Source organism: Cervus elaphus, chromosome 20 (genome assembly GCF_910594005.1).
Source record: "Cervus elaphus chromosome 20, mCerEla1.1, whole genome shotgun sequence".
NCBI lineage: Eukaryota > Metazoa > Chordata > Mammalia > Artiodactyla > Cervidae > Cervus > Cervus elaphus.
The window spans coordinates 111,701,245-111,724,277 of NC_057834.1; the positions used below are offsets into that span (position 1 = coordinate 111,701,245).

The window sequence follows — 23,033 nt, forward strand, 5'->3', positions numbered from 1 at the left end:
CAGAATCAGATGGGTATACATGTCATATTTTAGAATGGACAGGGAACGTCTCTGAGGTCACATTTGAATGGACACTTGAATGAATTGACAGAGCAAGTTATTTCTGGGGAGGAGCTTTCCATACCAAGGGAGCAGCAGGTACAAAGGTCCTGAGGTGGAAGTCTGTTTGTCTTATTCAGTGGCAAGGAAAGTGACTGGTGTGACTAGAGCATGGTGAGAAGGGGAAGAATGGAAGGCTCTGCAATGGAAGGATTTGAAATTTGATTACATGTATGATGGGGAGTGACATATGGAATAGAATGTTTAATTACTGCAGAGGGGAAGCCTCATGAGGGCAAAGGTTCTTGTCTTTTGGTTCTCGGCTATGTTCCCAGCTTCTGCAGCAGTGCCCAGTACATATAAGGTGCTCACTAATAGTTGTTTAAATTCATTGATAAGCGAATTACAATATTGTTTCACTTCATTTTACAGGCTCACAGTAATGAAACCATAGGGAGTGTCCGGTGGAAGATAGCCAAGCAGTTGTGCTCTCCAGTGGACAGTATACAGATATTTACAAATGACAGTCTGGTAAGTGTAAATACATTTTGTGTCACTGTAGTCTGTTGCCCGTATTCTCCTCTGTTTTCCTTCTCAGTAATTAAGAAACCACTTTCTGCAGCTGACAGTGAATAAAGATCAAAAACTACTCCACCAGCTGGGCTTCTCTGATGAACAAATCCTCACAGTGAAAACTTCTGGCAGTGGGACACCATCTGGGAGCTCCGCAGATTCCTCAACCAGCTCCAGCAGCAGCAGCAGCGGGGTATTCAGCTCATCATACGCCATGGAACAGGTATCCAGTGATAATCTTCAAGTGCAAAACAAGAACTTAACATCATGAAGTTTTGCCTTCAGCTCATATAGATTTGGATGATTATGTCCTTTCCTCATAAGTCCTGACTTTTCAGAACTGTATCGCAGAAATGCTGGGATTTAGTTGAGAGACGACTATGTACTTTGTCAGTCTTCTGAACCAGACTCTTCTGAGTCTGAGTGATTCTGCCTGGCCCCTGCTTGCTGCTGCTCTGTTACATCTCTCTTCATTGATTGTCCTCTACTGGGTCATTACCATTAACAGTCAAATGTGCTGTGTTATTACTGCCATCTTTTAAAAGTACCCTTTTCACCCAAACTTCAGCTTCAGTTTCCCTCAGTTCTCTCCTTTTCAAATCAGCAAAGCTCCCCGAAAGAGTCTGGAGTCTCTTTACCATCATCTCTTGACTCTTCTTGAAGAGTCAGACTCCACAAGTTTTGTCCACCTCTTAATCCTCATCCTCTCAACATCTCTGCAGAATTGTTCCTTGTGATCATTTCCCCTTGAAATACTTTCTCCACTTGTCTTCCAGGACTCACCGGGTTCTCCATCCCTCTCTAGGTCTTCCTCTTTGGGCTCCTCTGCTGCTGCTTTATCTTCCTGATCTGTATGGAAAGAAGTTCCTTGGCTCAGCCCTTTGACCTCTCCTCTGTCTACACTTATTTAGGAATCTCATCCAGTTTCAAAACTTTATATATTATATGTACATTGATAACACCCCAATTTTTATCTTTAGCTTGAAGTGTAGATTGTTGTGTTAGTCACTCTGTCTAGTCCAACTCTTTGTGACCCCATGGACTGTAGCCCATCAGGCTCCTCTGTCCGTGGGATTTTTCAGGCAAGAATACTGGAGTGGGTTACCATTCCCTTCTCAAGGATATCTTCCCAACCCAGAGATTGAACTCAAGTCTCCTGTACTGCAGGCAGATTCTTTACCGTCTGATACATGGAACCAGTTACTCAACACAGCATCTCCTCTTCCATGTGTGATAGACACTCCATTCTAACTTTTGAAACTGAGCTGCTACCCCCTTTCCCACCACCTGCTCCTACCCCAAACCTCTTCATCCCACAGTCTTGTCCTGTTTCAGATAATGCCTATTTTATTCTTCTAGGGATTCATGCCTGCGTCTTGGGGTCCCTTCTTTCTCTCATACCTCTGTGCATCACCACATCCTTGACTCTACCTTTAAAACACATCTACGTCTAGAAGCCAGCTCCTCTTCTCTGCCTGCGCAGCGTCCACACAGGTGCAGGCAGCCGTCGTGCCCCCGCCGCCGCCTGAGGGCGGCAGGAGTGCTGCTTCTGGTCTCGGGGCCTCTGCCCTTACACCAGGTCAGCCTCTCCAGTGTGTGGCTCCCAGCATCCCGTGATCTCCTTACAGACCAGTCAGATTAGGCCGTTCCTCAGTTCAGAGTCTTCAGCACCTCCCACCTCATGAGGAGGAAGAGCCGGAGTCTGCTCGGACCTTCAGGTCTACTTGGCGTACTCCCCTGGTCTTCCCCCAGGACCCACCCTCCCTCTCACCATTCCGGCTGCAGCGGCCTCGATGTTGGTCCTCAAACACAGCAGGGCCTGTGCCCTTGTTCTTCCCCAGTACCCAGGCATGCTCTGTCCTGATACCCAGGTTCTTTCTCACTTCCTCCAGCTCTCACTCAGATGTAGCCTTCTCGGTGAGCCTTCTTAGCGATCCCGTCTAAACTTTGAGCCTCTTCCTACTCCTGCACAGTTCATTTCCCTTCCCTGCTTTATTTCCGTCTAACATACCATGTAAAATACTCATCTTGTTTAATGTCCCTCTTTCTCTCCCCAGTGAAATGTAAGCTCTGTGAGAGCAGACCTCTGTCTGTTTTGCTCACTACTGTATTTCCAGCACCTAAAACAGTAGTGAAACATAATAGGTAGTCAGTATTTGTCGAATGATTTTATGAATCAGTCAAGATTTTTTGTTCTGTCTCTGTGCCAGGAACTGAGCTCGGCACCAGGGGTACAAAACTGACAAAAGACATTCTCCTCTTTACACGTTTACAGTCTAGAAAGTAAGATAATAACCAGCACTCATGTGAAGTAAAAATATTTAAGTAATAGAGAGGGTTATTATATACAGCTCCTTCATTTAATGACAGATGTAAGATCCTTGTGTGGCTGTCTCTTTAAAACTTAGAGAGCATAGTCTTATTATAGATACCACTGAAGCCTGCAGGGTTAATGTTAATATTGTGATGTTTCTTAAAAACTAACTATACTTATATGTGAAAGTGAAAGTCACTCAGTCGTGTCCAACTCTTTGTAACCCCATGGACTACCCAGTCCATGGAATTCTCTAGGCCAGAATACTGGAGTGGGTAGCCTTTCCCTTCTCCAGGGGATCTTCCCAACCCAGGGATCGAACCCAGGTCTCCCACATTGCAGGCTGATTCTTTACCAGCTGAGCCACAAGGGAAGCCCAAGAATTCTGGAGTGGGTAGCCTATCCCTTCTCCAGCAGATCTTCCCGACCCAGGAATTGAACCGGGGTGTCCTGCATTGCAGGCGTATTCTTCATGTAGTAAGAATTTAAGAATGAAATCCCACTCTGAGCAGTATTAAGACAGTGAAGTCAAAGTGAAAGCGTTAGTCACTCAGTCATGTCCAGTCCTTTGCAACCTTATGGACTATATAGCCCACCAGGCTCCTCTGTCCGTAGTATTCTCCAGGCAAGAATACCGGAGTGGTTAGCCATTCCCTTCTCCAGAGGATCTTCCAACCCAGGGGTTGAATTGGCATCTCCTGCATTGCAGGCAGATTCTTTACCACTGCGCCACCAAGGAAGCCCCAAGTTTTACAGTAGCCAGTCTTTAAGAACCAGTCATTTTATTGTTTGTACCTTTGATTAGAAAAGGAGAAAATTCTTTTGTAAGTTTGTATCTCTGTTTTGCTTTTTCCCTCAGGAGAAATCCCTCCCTGGTGTGGTGATGGCACTTGTGTGTAATGTATTTGACATGCTTTACCAGCTGGCCAATCTAGAGGAGCCAAGGTAAATAGAAATGTTTGTGAAGCTTGCAAGAGAGCAAGCTATTAAAGTTAGGGAACCAAATAAATGTTTTCTCAAAATGTATATCACTTCACATCCCCTACTAATTTTGACTATTTTTTATTTGAAACTGTGGCTTTTAAGAAAAAAAATTTCACATTTGAAAAATTTCAGGATAACTCTACGAGTACGAAAGCTTCTGCTCTTGATACCCACTGATCCAGCCATTCAGGAAGCCCTTGATCAACTTGATTCTTTAGGAAGAAAGGTATGAGTATCTTGGATAGTTATTTAACAGGCATGGAAATTTTCTATCATGATTCAGTAAAAGTGCAACATAGCATCACATAAAGGTCGTACGATATCATCTTTCCCATAACAGATTTTTTTCCTTAGAAAAATACCTTTGCTATAAATGGAAGTCTGAACTTCGTGATGACTTTTAAATTATCTGTAGTCAATAATGACATCAAATTCTAGAACTGGAAGAACCTTTAATGTCATCTGCTTCTCCCTCCTTCATGTTTTTTTTTTTGAGGAAACCCAAACCCAGAGTAATGAAGTGTCTCATCTAGGGTCAGACTCTAGTTCTCATTCGACTATGATGTTTTTCTTCTGTCATGATGCCTCTCTGAGTGTGATTGTTGCATATGTTTGAGTTGCTTGCATAAATAAGTTATCGCTTAATTTTTTCACAGTTGATATTTAAAGTTCCTTTTGTTTAATTTTTAGAATCTTGTTCCTTAAGAGTTTATAGTAAAATTCTCTTTTAGTTATAATATTGTTTAATTGTATTTTCAGAATAAATTCATTTAGAACAAAATTGTTAAAACTAAGCTAAGAATTTTGTATTTCAGTGATTATTATTTAGATCAGGTCAGAACCTTATCACATATACCTTATATATTAATTTGAAAGAGAAGAGAACTAATATAATTATAAATTATATTACTAACTAACCCCCCAAAATTCTGAAAACTATTACTCTGCAGTCTTATAATTTAAATATCAGAGTTCAGTAGTACAAATTTTAAAAACCTGGAAATAAATTAGGATGACCTCACTAGTGTTGCTTAGAATACAATCTGAGAGGCATTCCTGTAGAATGGAATGCTGTTGAGCACTTACGATCTGTGTGATGGAGTTCAGTGCTTTGTTAATAATTAAAGAGTGATGTGGCTTTGAGGTTAATTCTTTTAGAAAATGTCAATGATTTGAGTATATTAAAGTGGAAAAGAATATTAGAATATATAGTGATAATGTTTCTCCTTCATTTATGTCCCTTTTTCATTATCTTATACTTAGAAAACGTTGCTGTCTGAAGCAAGCTCTCAGTCTTCAAAGTCTCCGTCCCTGTCTTCTAAGCAGCAGCATCAGCCAAGCGCCAGTTCAATTTTAGAAAGTCTGTTTCGATCTTTCGCTCCAGGAATGTCCACCTTCAGAGTGCTCTACAACTTAGAAGTAGGAAACCTCATTTTTTTTTAATTTAATTTTGACAGATTCATTTTGGTCTGAAGATTCATGCTTTCAGATGTCAAAAATAAGTAAATAGACTATAAACTGAAGTGTTTTATTGTTTTGGACTTTGAAAATGCTCTTTTTTTCCCCAACTTATACCTGTGTACGTTGTTATAAAATACTATGTAAATAAATGATTAGGAAGCCTAATGTATAAAAATGTGTAATTAATTTCCTCTGGAAGTTTTGCAGTTGTTCATAACATCAGTTATTAATCCTCAGCCTTGTTACTAAATGCATCCTAACTTTTTTAAAAAGCTGTTGCAATTTGTTGCCATTAATGAAGCTTTATATGTAGTTTGTCAGGAAACACATTTAACATTATTATTTTAGGGTGTTTTTGAAAAGCTATTTTATTAAAAGTATGTGAGCAAAAGAATATTTTTATTACCCTTCTTCCTAACAGTAGCTTTAAATTAGTGGATTCAGTTCAGTAAACTTTACTAATTATTTACCATCTACAAATTATTGTGGTAGTCTTAACTACCACAGAGTTGAAAAGACATGATAATTGCTCCAGGTTCTTATGAGTAAAACAAAGGAGAGGCTGGATAGGCTGAGTGCTGGAATCAACAGTAACAAAGCTCTGTGCAGGGTGTGGCTGGTGGAAAACTGTCCTGCTTTTAGAAAGAGGTGGGCCAGACCCTCAGGCCACTTAAGGTTCTAGGGAATGTAAAGCCCTGAATGATTTTGTTTTACCTTAAATTGTTTTATTTAGTTAGTTGTTTATTGAGGAATCCAGATCAGTGCCTAAGCAACCTTAATTATCAAATGACCATTTATCTTCAGTAAGTTTTGAATCACAACAAAGGTCATAATTGGCAAGAAGGTACCTGCTCAGACATGTTTTCAAAGTTTTATTTCATCTGACAGTATAATTTGGAGTATAAAGTTATATTCACTCATTTTTATACTTAACTCATTATTTATATGTTTGTATGGTGGAGCTGTGATAATGTTTCATAGTTGCCTTAAAATAATCATTCTTGTGAAAGTGTTTGTTGGGTCCAAAAGGAAAAAATATTTAGTGTGTATTTTAAAAATAAAGTGTGACCTCATTTCTTGTGAGCATTTAAGAACACATACAATATTCCAAAACACAAAATTACCTAGAAATTTTTGGCTAATTCAGTCTTATAAAATTTGTGTCTTGCATTGCTGCCAGATTTGTTATTTGCTTTTGAATAATTGTCTTAGAAAATTAAGGTATAAATCTTAACACCCACATTTGAGAGCACCCCGAAAATCTGAATGACCTAGCAGTGGGTCTGGTTTGTCATCAGCTACTTAGATTGCATTATTTTAGAGCCAAAAGACTGTGTAAATTATCCCTAGTCTTATTTTAGAACTTCAGATTAACTGGGAATTCCTCTGATAGGTTGCCTTTTGCTCTATAGAAAATGTAGAAACCCTAACACTCCCAAAGCACTTCTTTTACTGTTAACCTGAAAGGTTCATGTCCTTGCATTTCTGTCTTTAACTTATGTTTGCCTTCTAGGGAAATTCAGAGTGGATATTCGAAGGACCCATTCCTTTGGGAAAACCTTCCACCCTAACTAAGTTGTTGTCCATTAAGCATGGGGAGTGTGTGCCTGTGGCTGACAACACTCAGAAAGCGTTAGGATAGTGGAAAGTTCCCATTCTCCTGAATGATGCTTGTGATCTGAAGCTGGCGAACCAGTTTCCCAAAGGGCAACTTAGGAAGAAAGCATCTTTAGACAAAAATATCACATTAAGAATCTAAGCTCCTAAAATTGCTAATAAGTTCATAGAATCGTATTTTTTTAAATAGCGAAAGGACCTTGAATTACATCTAGATTAAAACCTTGGGAAAACTGAGACAATGAGCTTTAAAAATTTTAAGTCTAACTAAGTAAGCAGTTGTTTACTGGGCACTTATCTTGTGCCAGTGATTATACTAAGGACCTTAAGTTTGTGTTATCTTACTTACAAACAATACTCTGGTAAAGGTAATCATTGTCCTCATTTACCCGATGAGAAAACCAAGGCGAAAAGGAAGATTACATATGTGAGATCTCTCAACTAGTCGGTGGTAAAACTAGGATATGAGCTAAATTTGTAGTCTCATACTACAGGTTGATTATTTATGTGAAAATAGTTTCCTTAAGGTGGATACTGCAGTGTCATAAAAAGGGCATGGATGTTAGAGTGAGACCCATCTAGACTCAAATTCTAACTGTGTGACCGCAGCGGGGAGGTCACATAACTTCTCAGGTCTCAGTCTTTCCCTGTAGAATAAAATACCTATGCCTTGCAGAGTGAGATTAAGAGATAGAGCAAATTAAGTACTTCATTTTATGCCTAGTACCTTGTAGACAGTTGCTCAGTGAATAGGAGTTAGAATCATTATCAGGAAACTCATCCAGCATTTAAAGTAAATGGACTGTTATAAAACTTCAGTTTATATACTTTTTCTAGAACATAGCAGCATAACACATAATGTTACCTGCTCTTAGGTAAATCTGGGAGCCTGAGACATTCACATTTGCTGGTTTCATGAAAGAGGACCATACTAGCTCTCTAAAAACAAAAGGATTTTTCATGCTAAGTAAATGGAACTATTTATGAAACATCAGCCTCCTTATACTACTGAAGGTAGAAAAGAGCAGCAATTAAAGAGATTCTGACTCAAGTTGTCTGATTGCTTTACTTGGTATAAAGGAATAATTTCTACTGGAAATGTTGGGATGATTAATTTTACTTTATCTTTTTTCCAAGGTTCTAAGCTCCAAACTCATGCCAACAGCCGATGATGACATGGCAAGAAATTGTGCAAAATCGTTTTGTGAGAACTTCCTCAAAGCAGGAGGTTTGAGGTTAGAGTTTCAATATTGTATTATATGAATTGCAGAAAATGAATAAGAGTTATTTTAGTTAACTTCTCCTGCCAGGCCTTATTTATGCCTACAAGGCATTATTTGACCTATTATGGGAGTTGTAATAAGAAGGAATGATGTTTCTGTCTTTAGAATATTTTTTAAATGTTTTAATGACTTTTGATTATTTGGAAAACTGACAGAAGCATGTTTCTTTCCCGTTGGGTAGTGGGGGAAATTCTCAAGAGGAGAGGAGACTGTGCTATTTCTGGTCACTCCCACATCAGTTTGAGATAAGGTGGATCTGATTGTTAGTAATCTATGTTGTGTAAGGCATTAGTGCTGGGGGTGCAAAGATATTATCCCTGCCCTTGAGAGCCCCAAGTCTCTCAAGTAAGACGGTAGGCACCGAGAGAAGGCATCAGAGAGCAGACAGACTGAAACTACAATCACAGACAACTAGCCAATCTGATCGCACGGGCCACAACTAGCCAATCTGATCACACAGCCTTGTCTAACTCAATGAAATTAAGCCATGCCGTGTGGGGCCACCCAGGATGGACGGGTCAGGGTGGAAAGGTCTGACAGAATGTGGTCCACTGGAAAAGGGAATGGCAAACCACTTCAACATTCTTGCCTTGAGAACCCCAGGAACAGTATGAAAAGACAAAAAGATAGGACACTAAAAGATGAACTCCCCAGGTCGGTAGGTGCCCAATATGCTACTGGAGATCAGTGGAGAAATAACTCCAGAAAGAAGGAAGGGATGGAGCCAAAGCAAAAACAACACCCAGTTGTGGATGTGGCTGGTGATAGAAGCAAGGTCCGATGCTGTAAAGAGCAATATTGCATAGGAACCTGGAATGTTAGGTCCATGAATCAAAGCAAATTGGAAGTGGTCAAACAGGAGATGGCAAGAGTGAACATCGACATTCTAGGAATCAGTGAACTAAAATGGAATGAAATGCGTGACTTTAACTCAGATGACCATTATATCTATTACTGTGGGCAGGAATCCCTTAGAAGAAATGGTGTAGCCATCATAGTCAACAAAAGAATCAGAAATGCAGTACTTGGATGCAGTCTCAAAAACGACAGAATGATCTCTGTTTGTTTCCAAGGCAAACCATTCAATATCACAGTAATCCAAGTCTATGCCCCGACCAGTAATGCTGAAGAAGCTGAAGCTGAACAGTTCTATGAAGACCTACAAGACCTTCTAGAACTAATACCCAAAAAAGATGTCCTTTTCATTATAGGAGACTGGAATGCAAAAGTAGGAAGTCAAGAAACACCTGGAGTAACAGGCAAATTTGGCCTTGGAGTACGGAATGAAGCAGAGCAAAGGCTAATAGAGTTCTGCCAAGAGAATGCACTGGTCATAGCAAAACCCTCTTCCAACAACACAAGAGAAGACTCTACACATGGACATCACGAGATGGCCAACACTGAAATCAGACTGATTATATTCTTTGCAGCCAAAGATGGAGAAGCTCGATACAGTCAGCAAAAACAAGACCAAGAGCTGAATGTAGCTCAGATCATGGACTCCTTATTGCCAAATTTAGACTTAAATTGAAGAAAGCGGGGGAAAACCACTAGACCATTCAGGAATGACCTAAATCAAATTCCCTATGACTATACAGAAGAAGTGAGAAATAGATGTAAGGGACTAGATCTGATAGAGTGCCTGATGAACTGTGGACAGAGGTTTGTGACATTGTACAGGAGACAGGAATCAAGACCATCCCCAAGAAAAAGAAATGCAAAAAAGCAAAATGGCTGTCTGAGGAGGCCTTACAAATAGCTGTGAAAAGAAGGGAAGCGAAAAGCAAAGGAGAAAAGGAAAAATATTCCCATTTGAATGCAGAGTTCCAAAGAATAGCAAGGAGCGATAAGAAAGTCTTCCTCACCAATCAAAGCAAAGAAATAGAGGAAAACAATAGAATGAGAAAGACTAGAGATCTCTTCAAGAAAATTACAGATACCAAGGGAACATTTCATGCAAAGATGGGCTCAATAAAGGACAAAAATGGTAGGGATCTAACAGAAGCAGAAGATATTAAGAAGCAGTGGCAAGAATACACAGAAGAACTGTACAAAAAAATCTTCATGACCCAGATAATCATGATGGTGTGATCACTCATCTAGAATCAGACATCCTGGAATATGAAGTCAAGTGAGCCTTAGGAAGCATCACTACGAACAAAGCTAGTGAAGATGATGGAATTCCAGCTGAGCTATTTCAAATCCTGAAAGATGATGCTGTGAAACTGCTGCACTCAATATGCCAGCAAATTTGGAAAACTCAGCAATGGCCCCAGGACTGGAAAAGGTCAGTTTTCATTCCAATCCCAAAGAAAGGCAATGCCAAAGAATGCTCGAAATATCACACAATTGCACTCGTTCACACACTATTAAAGTGATGGTCAAAATTCTCCAAGCCAGGCTTCAGCAATACATGAAGCGTGAACTTCCAAATTTCAAGCTGGTTTTAGAAAAGGCAGAGGAACCAGAGATCAAATTGCCAACATTTGCTGGATCATCGAAAAAGCAAGAGAGTTCCAGAAAAACATCTATTTCTGCTTTATTGACTATGCCAAAGCCTTTGACTGTGGATCACAATAAACTGTGGAAAATTCTGAGAGAGATGGGAATACCGGAACACCTGACCTGCCTCCTGACAAACCTATATGCAGGTCAGGAAGCAACAGTTAGAACTGGACATGGAACAACAGACTGGTTCCACATAGGAAAAGGAGTACATCAAGGCTGTATATTGTCACCCTGCTTTTTTAATTTATTTGCAGAGTACGTCCTAAGAAATGCTGGGCTGTAGGAAGCACAGGCTGAAATCAAGATTGCCAGGAGAAATATCAATAACCTCAGATATGCAGATGACACCACCCTTATGGCAGAAAGTGAAAGAACTAAAGAGCTTCTTGATGAAAGTGAAAGAGGATAGTGAAAAAGTTGGCTTAAAGCTCAACATTCAGAAAACTGAGATCATAGCATCCAGTCCTATCACTTCATGGCAAATAGATGGGGAAACAGTGGCTGACTTTATTTTCTTGGGCTCCAAAATCACTGCAGATGTTGACTGCAGCCATGAAATTAAAAGATGCTTATTCCTTGGAAGAAAAGTTATGACCAACCTAGATAGCATGTTAAAAAAACAGGGACCAAAAAAAAAGCAGAGACATTACTTTGCCAACAAAGGTCCGTCTAGTCAAGGCTATGGTTTTTCCACTGGTCATGTATGGATGTGAGAGTTGGACTATAAAGCAAGCTGTGCGCAGAAGAATTGATGATTTTGAACTGTAATGTTGGAGAAGACACTTGAGAGTCCCTTGGACTGCAAGGAGATCTAACCAGTCCATCCTAAAGGAGATCAGTCCTGGGTGTTCATTGGAAGGACTGATGCTGAAGCTGGAACTCCAATACTTTGGCCTCCTGTTGCGAAGAGCTGACTCATTTGAAAAAACCCTGATGCTGGGAAATATTGAGGGCAGGAGGAGAAGGGGACAACAGAGGATGAGATGGTTGGGGGCATCACCGTCTCGGTGGACATGGGTTTAGATGGACTGCAGGAGTTGGTGATGGACAGGGAGGCCTGGCGTGCTGCGGTTCATGGAGTCGCAAAGACTCGGACGCGACTGAGCGACTGAACTGAACTGAACTGAGAGCCTCAGGGTTTAACAAAAAATAACAAACTGTTATTGCCAGTATTGAAACAGAGGCTTGTAAAAGGTGCTTTGTGGGATGAAGTGGGGAAGAAAGCTGTGGTTAAATGGTAAGGTTTGCTTGAGGTAATAAGATTAGGAGATGCTTCCCTGAAAGTGACATGTGAGCTGGAAACAGAGATGAGTCACATTCTCTAGGTAATTCTGGGATAGGGACATTCTCAGCCAGAGGAGGGGTGGGGTGAGTGAAAGCCTGGAAGGCAAGGGGCTGTCTTGGGAACTACAGTTGCCTGGTGAGACTAGAGCAAAGGATAAAGGAGAGAGACTGTGAAGAGGGGGTCATAGTGAGGAATTTCAGCATTACCTTGTAAAAACAGGGGGTGTCCAAGCCTGGAGTTAGCTAGAACAGTTACTCTGACTGCAGTAGAAAAGATGAATACAGATGGAAGAGACTGGAGGCAGGGAGAACTGTAAGAACTGTTACAGTGTTCCAGAGAAGAGATGACAGGTTCTAAATTTGGGACAGTGGTAGAGAGACATTTATAAGATGAAATAGGCAAGTCTTTATGATTAGATGTAAGATTGTTGTTGCTGTTTAGTCTCTAGGTCATGTCCAACTTTTGCTACTCCTTGGACTAGCTCACCAGGCTCCTCTGGCCATAAGATTTCCCAGGCAAGAATATACTGGAGTGGGTTGCCATTTCCTTCTCCAGGGGATCTTCCCAATGCAGGGATCAAACCTGTGTCTTCTGCATTGGCAGGTGGATTCTTTACCACTGAGCCACCTGAGAAGCACAGATATAGAGTAGGAAACATTTTTAAAATGGCCCTCTGATTTCTAGCTTGGGAGAATGAGTGAATGATAACTCTTTAGTCCCTGTGGGGAATGAAGATAAGATGGAGGAAACTGAGAAAGTCAGGAGAAGTGAATTTGATTGTGCAAAAGATCTCTGTGAGTCACATGAAGGCGATGGTTTGGACACGATGCCCTTGAGGGAAGTGGAGAATGGCACTGGATGTTCAAGGAGGCATCATGTTATAAGGAAAGCCTTGCAGCCTGAGCCCCTGCCAAGTGTTGAGTGGAAAGTTTAAGGATGGGAAGCAGAATCATTAAGTGGAAATCTCTGCTGTATGAGTGAGAGAAAGGAGGTGACCGAAGTTTGAAGGATAGGATAACTGAAGAGAAAGTTTGCTTTTCTGTTTTGATTTTAACTTGGAGAAGCCTTGGTTCTCATTGTGAGCTTGGTAAAGGGGGCCAATGAAAAAGAAAAGAATAAAGATAAAGGGGGGTGATAAACCAATGGGGCTAAGTTCCACTGCAGTTGGAAGATATGCTCCATAAAGAAAGTGGGCATGCCATCTCTTTCAGGAAAGGAAAGAATGAAAGCCAGCTTGAAATTTGAGCAGAGGGTAATTGAAGGAATTCTGTTGGAGGCCTTCAGGGAAGAGAGGTTGGGTGAGACCTTGCAGAGATCAAGGGGACTAGAAACAGAAGTGGAAATAGAGGGTGAAAACTCATTTCAGATCACTCAGCCAATTACAGAGCTGTGCTAACAAAGGCATTTTAATTCTGACTTATTTCTGAATGTCGGTGTACGTGCTCAGCATCGTTCTAAGTACTAGAAACAGAGGAGTGCATAGATGAAACAAAAATCCATGTCTTTGTGAAGATGATAGTCCAGAAAGGAAGACAAGCAATAAAGAAGTAAAAGTGTATGTCAGGTGGTGATAAGAACTGTAGAGAAGAAATAAGACAAAGAAGAGCGGGTAGCTGGTTCAGTGCAGTGATCAGAAAACGCTTCACTGATGGGGGGATATTTTACAAAGACTGGAAGGAGGTGAGGGAGCAAGATATGGAGATGCTGGGGAAAGCTGTCCAGAGGAGCATCCACGCTAATCCCTGTGAGGTCAACCTGGTGTCTGCAAAGCCAGCAGGGGGCTAGTGTGACTGGGGCTGAGTGAGGGGAGAAGGGTAGGGGGCGTGAGGTTACAGAGATACCAGAGGTCAGGGTATGCAGGATTTTACAGGCTACTGTGAAGGGAATAGGAAACCATACGAGGATTTTGTCCAGAGGAATCCCATGGTGACCCCCATTTTTAAGGGATCATTCTGGTTGAGCTTTTGAGAATAGATTTTGGAGGTGAAGCTTCAAGAGTAGAAGCAAGAAGAAGAGTTGGGAAACTTTTATAGCAATGTAGGTGATAGTAGATGTGAAAAACAAGCTTTATAGAATACACCAACTCTGGATATACTTTTGAATTGATAGCTCTTCTAATACCAACATAGCAGTTGATTGGTGAACTCTAAGTTAGTGAGAAGGAAAACTGTCTAAACACTCTGTATTGGTTATCTTTTTGGCTAAGAAAGGAGTCTAATTTTAATTCTGAATCTGGAAGTTTATATGTACCATAAGAAATTATTGTGATAGGAATCTGTGTGATCCATTTATATGTAAGGATCATGTAAGAATTTGAAGTAATTGATAAGCATTTAAATACTTATAGAAAATTGCCTGTGAAAGAAACAGAAGTCTTAAATACCCTGCCTTTTCTTTTTTTCTTTTTTTTTGAAGTTTGGTTGTAAATGTCATGCAGAGGGATTCCATCCCATCAGAAGTAGACTATGAAACAAGGCAGGGCGTTTATTCCATCTGTCTACAACTGGCAAGGTACGTAAATCTATTGATTACTCTCAGATGGCTACTCTCGACTCTCTTCCAGATCCCATCCTTTAAACATAGTATGAAATGACCTTGGCTTAGCCTAGCTTATTTCCATTTCAGATTTTTACTCGTGGGACAAACATTGCCAACCTTATTGGATGAAGACCTCACCAAAGACGGCATAGAAGCACTTTCTTCTCGCCCATTCCGAAACGTCAGCCGGCAGACGAGCAGGCAGATGTCCTTATGTGGCACCCCAGAGAAGTCATCCTACCGACAGCTGTCAGTGTCTGACCGGTCTTCCATCAGAGTTGAGGAGATCATTCCTGCTGCACGAGTTGCAATACAAGTAAGTGGCTTGTGTTTGTTCAAGGAGTCCCAAGGGCCTCCTGTACAGAAGGCACCGCTGGTGGGGGGGCGGTCTATGCAGATATAAAAATCACTGATGTGAGTATCATCCTCGAGGAGCTTACAGTAAGTAAGAAAGAGATCAACTAGTGCAGAATCCACTGTAATTCAGGTGGAAAACATCAACTGTTGTAAGACGACTACCAAAGCAAGACATTCTTCAGGGCTTGAGAAGAATGAAATAGTCCTTCACGTGTGGCTGTCACAAGGATTCCATGTAGGAGGGGCTGAGCCTTTAAAAATGGGTAGTGATTCCATTTCCATGGATTCATTTAGAGAGAGGAAAGTTGTTCAGGTGAAAGGGAAGGTGGGAGCAATTAGAAAAGAAGCCTGTGTAGGAAGTCACATGGTGATTCACATAGACCAGATGCTGTGTGTGGAGGAGGGGAAATGGTGACAACAAAATGGGTGATTTGAAGCCAGAACCTGCAGAGCAGGGTCTCTGTATTGTGAGTAGCAGAGAAGCAGTTGTAAGTCTGAACAGTACAGAAGCATGAAAAAGGCTGTCTGTCTTGTGGATGACATTGGAGGGAAATGAGACTGCAAACTGAGACCAAGAGGAGGTTATTGAAGTCAGTGGGACGTGTTCAAGTATTCACGGCACTCTTTCTTGCTTCCTTAGACAATGGAAGTCAGTGATTTTACATCTACCGTGGCTTGTTTCATGCGACTGTCATGGGCTGCAGCTGCAGGACGGCTTGACCTTGTTGGGAGTAGCCAACCAATTAAAGAAAGTAATTCTCTGTTTCCTGCTGGAATTCGAAACAGACTCAGCAGTTCAGGTACTGATTAAAAAGGGTAAAATAATTAGAATATTGAACAGGAAGTAGCTATAAGAATCATCTTTGTATAGGTTACTCAGAGTCACAGAAAGGAGAAAGCCTTTTCTCTTGCTTTTGAGCATGAACAGAATTCATCAAGCTAAATAAACCCTCAAGATTTGTGCATATTCAAGTATACATGTATGTATATACATCCTCCATTTATATATGTCATACTAAGAAAAAAGTTTATAAATGCAAAATAAATAGAGAAACCAAGCAGAGTTTTAGCTTGCTGTGTTAAAAGTGTCATGAGGCCAATAATTATGGCTGTAATAAAAATTCATCTAGAATATTTACCTGGAAAAATCATTTTCTTGGTTTGGCCTGTTATTTTCTGTTAGGCCTTTATGAATAGCTTTATTTCTTAGCTTCATTTGGTTTCCCTGCTGTGTATATAACTCACTAATAATAGACCTTTTAAACTATATGACATACACACAGTGAAGTGCAGAAATGTTAAATGTACAGGAGTTTTAGGGTTTTTACATAAGTATAGCCCATTAGATCAAGATAAGGAACATTTCTAATAACCCAGGAAGACTCCCACATGCCTCCAAAATTGCACTGTTCTTGCTTCTGGCACCTAAAACTAGTTTTTCGTCATAAATGTATTTTTCAGTGCTTCTAAATGTGTTTTAAGTACAAAGAAAGCAGTGGGGGTCAAAGTAAATGATTAATTCTCTCTTGTTTCTTAGACCAGAGTGTCTTCTTGAACTCTTTACCTTCACCTGAGGATTTTGGACACATTAAAGGGTTATAATCTCGAGGGTCCTGTGGGATCCACAGTAAGCCTGCAATAACCTTCTGTTTTGTATGTTTCCAGGAAGCAACTGCAGCTCCGGAAGTGAAGGGGACCCAGTGGCCTTGCACGCGGGCATCTGTGTACGACAGCAGTCCGTGTCCACCAAAGACTCACTGATTGCCGGAGAGGCTTTGTCCCTTCTTGTCACCTGCCTGCAGCTTCGGAGCCAACAGCTGGGTATGCAGGAGGCCTGCTTGCTGTTCGTGTTTTAGGAAAAGGCCAGGTTTCTGTTGGGAATTATTTATTTCCTTTCATAGATAAGGTCATGTTAATAGAAATGGAAAAGGGGAAAGTTGGCATGTGGAATAGGCAAGAATAGTGCTAGAGTACTTAAATTCTGAACAAGTGTTTATTGAGCACCTCTGTATACAAGGTTCCACAGTTGATGTTACAAAGGCAGTATGTCTGCTGTCCAGGAGAGCTTACCATCTAGTGGAGGAATTAAAACAAGCCAAAATTGTAGGTCATAAGCTATAGAAGTAGAATTATATATCAATCCCTAAACTGATAACAACTCCAGTATTAAAAATTATGAAACTCAAGATTTGTTCTTTTATTTTTGTTGTTGGTTTTGACAAACTGGGGCTATTGCCAAACATATTTTTAGCATTAGATTCCCCAAGGCTCGGCGCCTGGTCACTTTTTTCCCCTCTGTCTACACTCATTCTCACCACATAATCACGTCCATGTTCACAGCCTTAAATTCCCTTTATGTGTTGGTAACACTTAAATTTGCCTCTGTGGCCTGGACCCCTCCCCTGACATCTCTACTTAGATATAATAGACTTCCTGAACTTAACATGTCCAGAACTGAACACTGGTCTGGCCCGCACCACCCAAGAGATTGCCCATCTTAATTAATAGCATTTTTGTTCTTGGAGTCATCCTACTCCAGGATTCCTGTCTTTACACCCTACTTCTAATCTGCCAACACATCCTTCTTCAGACTCTACCTGGATTCCTCCCCTTAGGCCACCTTTGCTGTTAGTACCCTCTGCTCCTCCATCATATCTTACTTTGATTATAGCAGCGGTGCCCTGACTAATCTCCCTGCTTCTACCCTTGCAGTTTATTCTCCACACAGTAACCAGAGTGGACCCGCTAAAATGTAAGTCAGATCTTGTCACTCCTCTCTTTACAGCCTTGCAGTGGCCTCAGTTCACATTGAGTGAAAGCCAAATCTTCCCTAAGGCCTTCCAGGCCTGACACCATCCACGCCACTGATGCCTATGTGCCTTCACCTCTTGCACTCCCTGCCTCACCCACCATGCTTCAGCCACCCTGGCTTCCTAGCTATTCCCAGACACTCAGGCACATGCCTGCCTCAGGGCCCGTGCACTGGCTATTCCCACTTCCCCCACCTTTTTTTAGAGAAATCACAATTCTCACCTCTCTCAGCATTCACCTATAGACTCTTTGTTGTCGTTTTTTTCTATATCGCTTATCACTGTACAGCCTACAGTAAGATTTCTCTGCTTATCATGTTTATTGTCATTATCCCCTCCCCACCTAGATGGTAAGCTCCGTAAGAACAGAGACTTTTGTCCCGTTTGTTTCCTAATGAATCCTTAACACCCAAACACTGTGTGGTGTGTAGTAGGCCCTCAATAAATACTTATTCAGGGATGAGGTCTTAACAACTTGACTTATAAAAATTGTACCAACACATGGAGCCCAATTCATTGCTGTTATTACTGGTTCAGACTGCCTGTTACATAGAATTGGTGATCATTATGTATTATTCGGTATAACATCCAAATTCATCATATAAGATATCAAAAACATACAGAAAAAGTTACATGTTTATGGAACAGTAAAGTATCAAAAATTTGACAGTACAGTATCAAAAATGATTTACTTTGGTCAGATTTGCTTTTAAAGGCTTATATATGAGAAGTCTAAGTCACTGTGAAATACTATTGAGCATAAGCCATACTTTTCATTCAGTTTCCTACAGTTGTTTGATTACAGTAATATTTTCAAATCAGGATGAGAAAAGTTATAACTTCAAGCTTTTTCATCATTTGTAAGTTTATTGTGGAGTACATTTTATAGTTCAGAGGTATTGATAGTTTATCAAAGCAGGACATATCTGTTCTGTCACTAGTGAGCACAAGACATTGTGGGGAAAAGTGAGGGTACAGAGATTACTTAAACACAGTCCCGCTCCCAAGCACCTTAGACACTCACGGGGGAGTTATGGAGGTACTGAATTTGATTCTGTGTGGAAGAAGAGATGATGTCCACGATAGTTAAGGGTAAGAAATTATTCTAAACTTCTGAAATTTTGAAAATGCATTTCCTAACTTAGTTTCCTCCCCTGCCCCCATTCTCCTTATTCTTACCTTCAGCCTCTTTCTATAGCTTGCCTTGTGTTGCTGATTTTATCATTGATATTCTGCTTGGATCACCAAGTGCTGAGGTAAGGATTACTCAATACAAAACCCCTTTGGTCTTATTCTGCCTGGGCTCTCTGGATACCTGTGACATTGTGGGGAGTTTAGAAGGAGTGGTGTTTAGTCCTCTTGAGGAATCATACAGAGTGCTACAGACCACTATGACAGCAAAGTGACCGCTTAGACTATCACCTTCCTTTCTTGTCTGTATTTCACCAGAAGTTAAGAAACTAGTGCTATGATTAACTTGTGTTCATTTATAACAAACAAAATCTTACAGTGTTCAACATCCATAGCTGGCCAAGTCAGCCAACATTAAACATTAACTTGTTGGCCCAAATCAAGAAAGACCAACTTCAAGCTGTGAACTTTCATCAGATCTTAGAATTCTCATTTTCGTACATGACCTTGAAAATTAACTTTGAGACACATGAAGAAGAGGGGTTTTTGTTTGTTTGTTTGTTTTCTAATTTTCATTTGCATTATATTATAAGCCTGTTGATTAGAGTAGAATGTGCCATGCTCAGACACTCAGCCGTGTCTGACTCTCTGCAGCTCCATGACTGTAGCCCGCCAGGCTCCTCTGTCCATGCTCTTTTCCAGGCAAGAATACAGGAGTGGGTTGCCATGCCCTCCTCCAGGGGATCTTCCCAACCCAGGGATCAAACCCAGGTCTCCCATATTGTAGGTGGATTCTTCACCATCTGAGCCAGCAGGGAAGCCCAGAGTAGAATACAGTACTAGAATAATTTGGGAAATGAGTATCCAGACCACTCTTGATTTAGATTAGCCCTAGTGGATTCAATGTAAACTTTACTGATTGAAATGCTCACACCCTTATAACATCCTTCAGAGTATGGACTTTGGAGGAAAATCCTTTTTTAAGCAGTCTGTATGTTGGTTGATGTACATCCTTGGCCACTAAAAATGTGATTTCAGATTCGCCGTGTTGCCTGCGATCAGCTGTACACTCTGAGCCAGACAGATACTTCAGCCCACCCGGATGTGCAGAAGCCAAATCAGTTTCTGCTGGGTGTGATTCTCACTGCTCAGCTGCCTCTCTGGTCCCCAACCAGTATCATGCGAGGAGTCAATCAGAGGTATGTAATAAAGATGAAAGCATTCACGTCATACGGAGAGGGAGTAATGATCTGTGTACTGCTCCCCTACAGGCCACAGTACGTGACTGAGATGACAGAATCTCTCCTTCTCTCTTCCAGCATGTATACCTTGAAAGAAGGCATTTCAGGTTTTCCTCCCACTTAGGACCAAAGAGTTAGAAGAAACAATACCAGTCTGTCTTTCTCTCCACCACCCCAGCTTCTACCTCCACCCTACCTGGTCCACCTACCCCAGGAAGAAGACTCACCTGGTGGTTGAGAAACTGCATTATTTGAGCCAGATCACTGTGTAAAGAGTTCACACCTGTACACCACATTTTTAACATACTTTATAACTCCATGTCTAGAGGTACTAGGGTATCCTTCTAGCTTTTTCTTGGGTTTATACATCCTGGACATGGAAGGAGGCTTGTGGTCCAGGTTCAGAGACTTGAGTAAAACCATCCTGCCTGCCCCATCTTACCTCCTGAGACAAGCCTGCCTACAAGGGTGCCCCAGTGTAGGCGCAGGCTGGGAAGTCAGAAATCCCACATTGACCTCAAGTTTAAGCCACTTTCTCCAGCTCAGCTTTACCAGCAAGCCCTTGCTCTGGGGCTTAGAAGATGCCACAGAGATTTGTGAAATCAGTATATATTTTCCTTTGTATATGCTTCATAAATTAAAGCCCTTAGTAGAAATGTTAGAGCTACTCCAAATACCACCAGACACATCCGCAACTGGATGCCGCTTCCACTTCAGCTCAGCCTCTTCATTCCTTCTGGAGCTCTTTCTCTGTTCTTCTCCAGTATCATATTGGACACCTACCATCCTGGGGGGTTCATCTTTCAGTGTTGTATTGCTTTGCCTTTTCATACTGTTCATGGGGTTCTCAAGGCAAGAATGCTGAAGTAGCAGAGTACAACATGTGGAATGCTGGGCTGGGTGAAGCTTAGGCTGGAATCAAGATTGCCAGGAGAAATATTAATAACCCCAGATATGCAGATGACACCATCCTAATGGCAGAAAGCAGAGGATCTAAAGAGCCCCTTGATGAAGGTGAAAGAGGAGAGTGAAAAAGCTGGCTTAAAACTCAGCATTCAGAAAACTAAGATCGTGGCATGTGGCCCCATCACTTCATGGCAAATAGATGGGGAAACAATGGAAACAGTAACAGACTTTGTTTTTGGGCTCCAAAATCACTGGACGGTGACTGCAGCCATGAAGTTAAAATATACTCGCTCCTTTGAAGAAAAGCTATGACAAACCTAGACAGTATATAAAAAGCAGAGATATCACTTTGCCAACAAAGGTCCATCTAGTCAAAGCTATGGTTTTTCCAGTAGTCATGTATGGAGAGGTGGAGTATAAAGAAAGCTGAGCACCGAAGAACTGACACTTTTGAACTGTGGTGTTGGAGAAGACTTTTGAGAGTCCCTTGGACATCAAGGAGATCAAACCAGTCAATCCTAAAGGAAATCAACCCTGAATATTCGTTGGCAGGACTGATGCTGAAACTCCAATACTTTGGCCACCTGATACAAAGAGCTTATTCATTGGAAAAGACGCTGATGCTGGGCAAGATTCAGGGCAGGAGGAGAAGGGGATGACAGAGGATGAGATGATTGGAAGACATCACCGGCTCAATGGACATGAGTTTGAGCAAACTCTGGGAGACAGTGAAGGGCAGGGAAGCCTGGCATGTTGCAGTCCGTGGGATTGCAGAGTCGGGCCCAGCTAAGTGACTGAACAGCAACAAAAATTCCACATACCAAACTTGGTCTTTTTTTTTTTCAGTGTAATAATATATACATAGGGGCTTCCCTAGTGGCACAGGTAGAAAATCTGCCTACAGTATGGGAGACCCAGGTTCAATCCCTGGGTTGGGAAGATCCATAACAGAACATTTAACATTATAACCATTTTTAACTGTACAGTGCAGTAACATTAAGTGTATTCACCTTGTTGTGCAGCCAAGCTCTTTAGCATTCTAAACTGGAAGTCTACACCCAGTAAGAAGTCACTAAATGCAAGACTGATAAATTTGACTCCAAAAAATTAAAATTTTCTATGAAAAAAAAATATACCTGAGTCAAAAGACAGTTAAACTGACTATATAGACTTATATGAACATATGTGACAGACAGCAAGCTAATTTTAATAATACATAAGAAGAGATATTATAAGCCACGAAAGACCAACAGCCAAACAGAAAAATGGACAAAGGACATGATGAGACAGTTCAGAGACAATCTTGTAGATGATGTTCTTTTTAGATTTACTAGATTTTTTTTTCTTTTACTGTGATAGAATGTGCATAACATAAAATTTACAATTTTACCCATTTTAGGAGTGTAACTTAGTGAAATTAAGTACATACACATTTTTGTGTAACCATCACCACTGTCTGTTTCCAGAATTATTCCATCATCTCAAACTGAAATTCTTCTCCCATTAAACAAAAACACCTCATTCATTTCCCTTCTTCCTCCAGGCACCAGCAACTACCAATTTAATTTCTATCTCTATAAATTTGACTATTCTAGGTACCTTGTAAAAGTGAAATCATACAATATTTGTCCTTTTCTATCTAGCTTATTTAACTTACCATAATATTTTCAAGATTCATCCATGTTATAGCGTGAGTCAGGGTTTCATTTCTATTTAAGACTGAATGATAATTCCTTTTTGTATATATCATACTTTGTTTATCCATTTACCCTTCAGTTCAGTTCAGTTCAGTCACTCAGTCGTGTCTGACTCTTTGCAACCCCATTAACTGCAGCATGCCAGGCCTCCCAGTCCATCACCAACTTCCAGAGTCCACCCAAACTAATGTCCATTGAGTTGGTGATGCCACCCAACCATCTCATCCTGTGTCATCACCTTCTCCTCCTGCCCTCAGTCTTTCCCAGCATCAGGGTCTTTTCAAATGAG

At 41.0% G+C, this 23,033-nt stretch overlaps 1 protein-coding gene across 3 annotated transcripts in view; it reads left to right on the forward strand.

Moving 5' to 3' along the window:
- Positions 1 to 23,033, forward strand: part of USP24 (ubiquitin specific peptidase 24) — a 136,385-nt gene that overhangs the window by 65,296 nt on the left and 48,056 nt on the right. For all 3 annotated transcript variants that reach the window (XM_043875796.1, XM_043875798.1, XM_043875797.1), the window contains exons 27-38: positions 472 to 570; positions 662 to 835; positions 3,786 to 3,871; positions 4,043 to 4,136; positions 5,174 to 5,329; positions 8,126 to 8,223; positions 14,480 to 14,575; positions 14,690 to 14,918; positions 15,600 to 15,759; positions 16,625 to 16,780; positions 18,955 to 19,025; positions 19,939 to 20,099. In XM_043875796.1, coding sequence (XP_043731731.1) covers positions 472 to 570; positions 662 to 835; positions 3,786 to 3,871; positions 4,043 to 4,136; positions 5,174 to 5,329; positions 8,126 to 8,223; positions 14,480 to 14,575; positions 14,690 to 14,918; positions 15,600 to 15,759; positions 16,625 to 16,780; positions 18,955 to 19,025; positions 19,939 to 20,099 — 1,580 coding nt within the window. The remainder of the gene's footprint in view (positions 1 to 471; positions 571 to 661; positions 836 to 3,785; positions 3,872 to 4,042; positions 4,137 to 5,173; positions 5,330 to 8,125; positions 8,224 to 14,479; positions 14,576 to 14,689; positions 14,919 to 15,599; positions 15,760 to 16,624; positions 16,781 to 18,954; positions 19,026 to 19,938; positions 20,100 to 23,033) is intronic.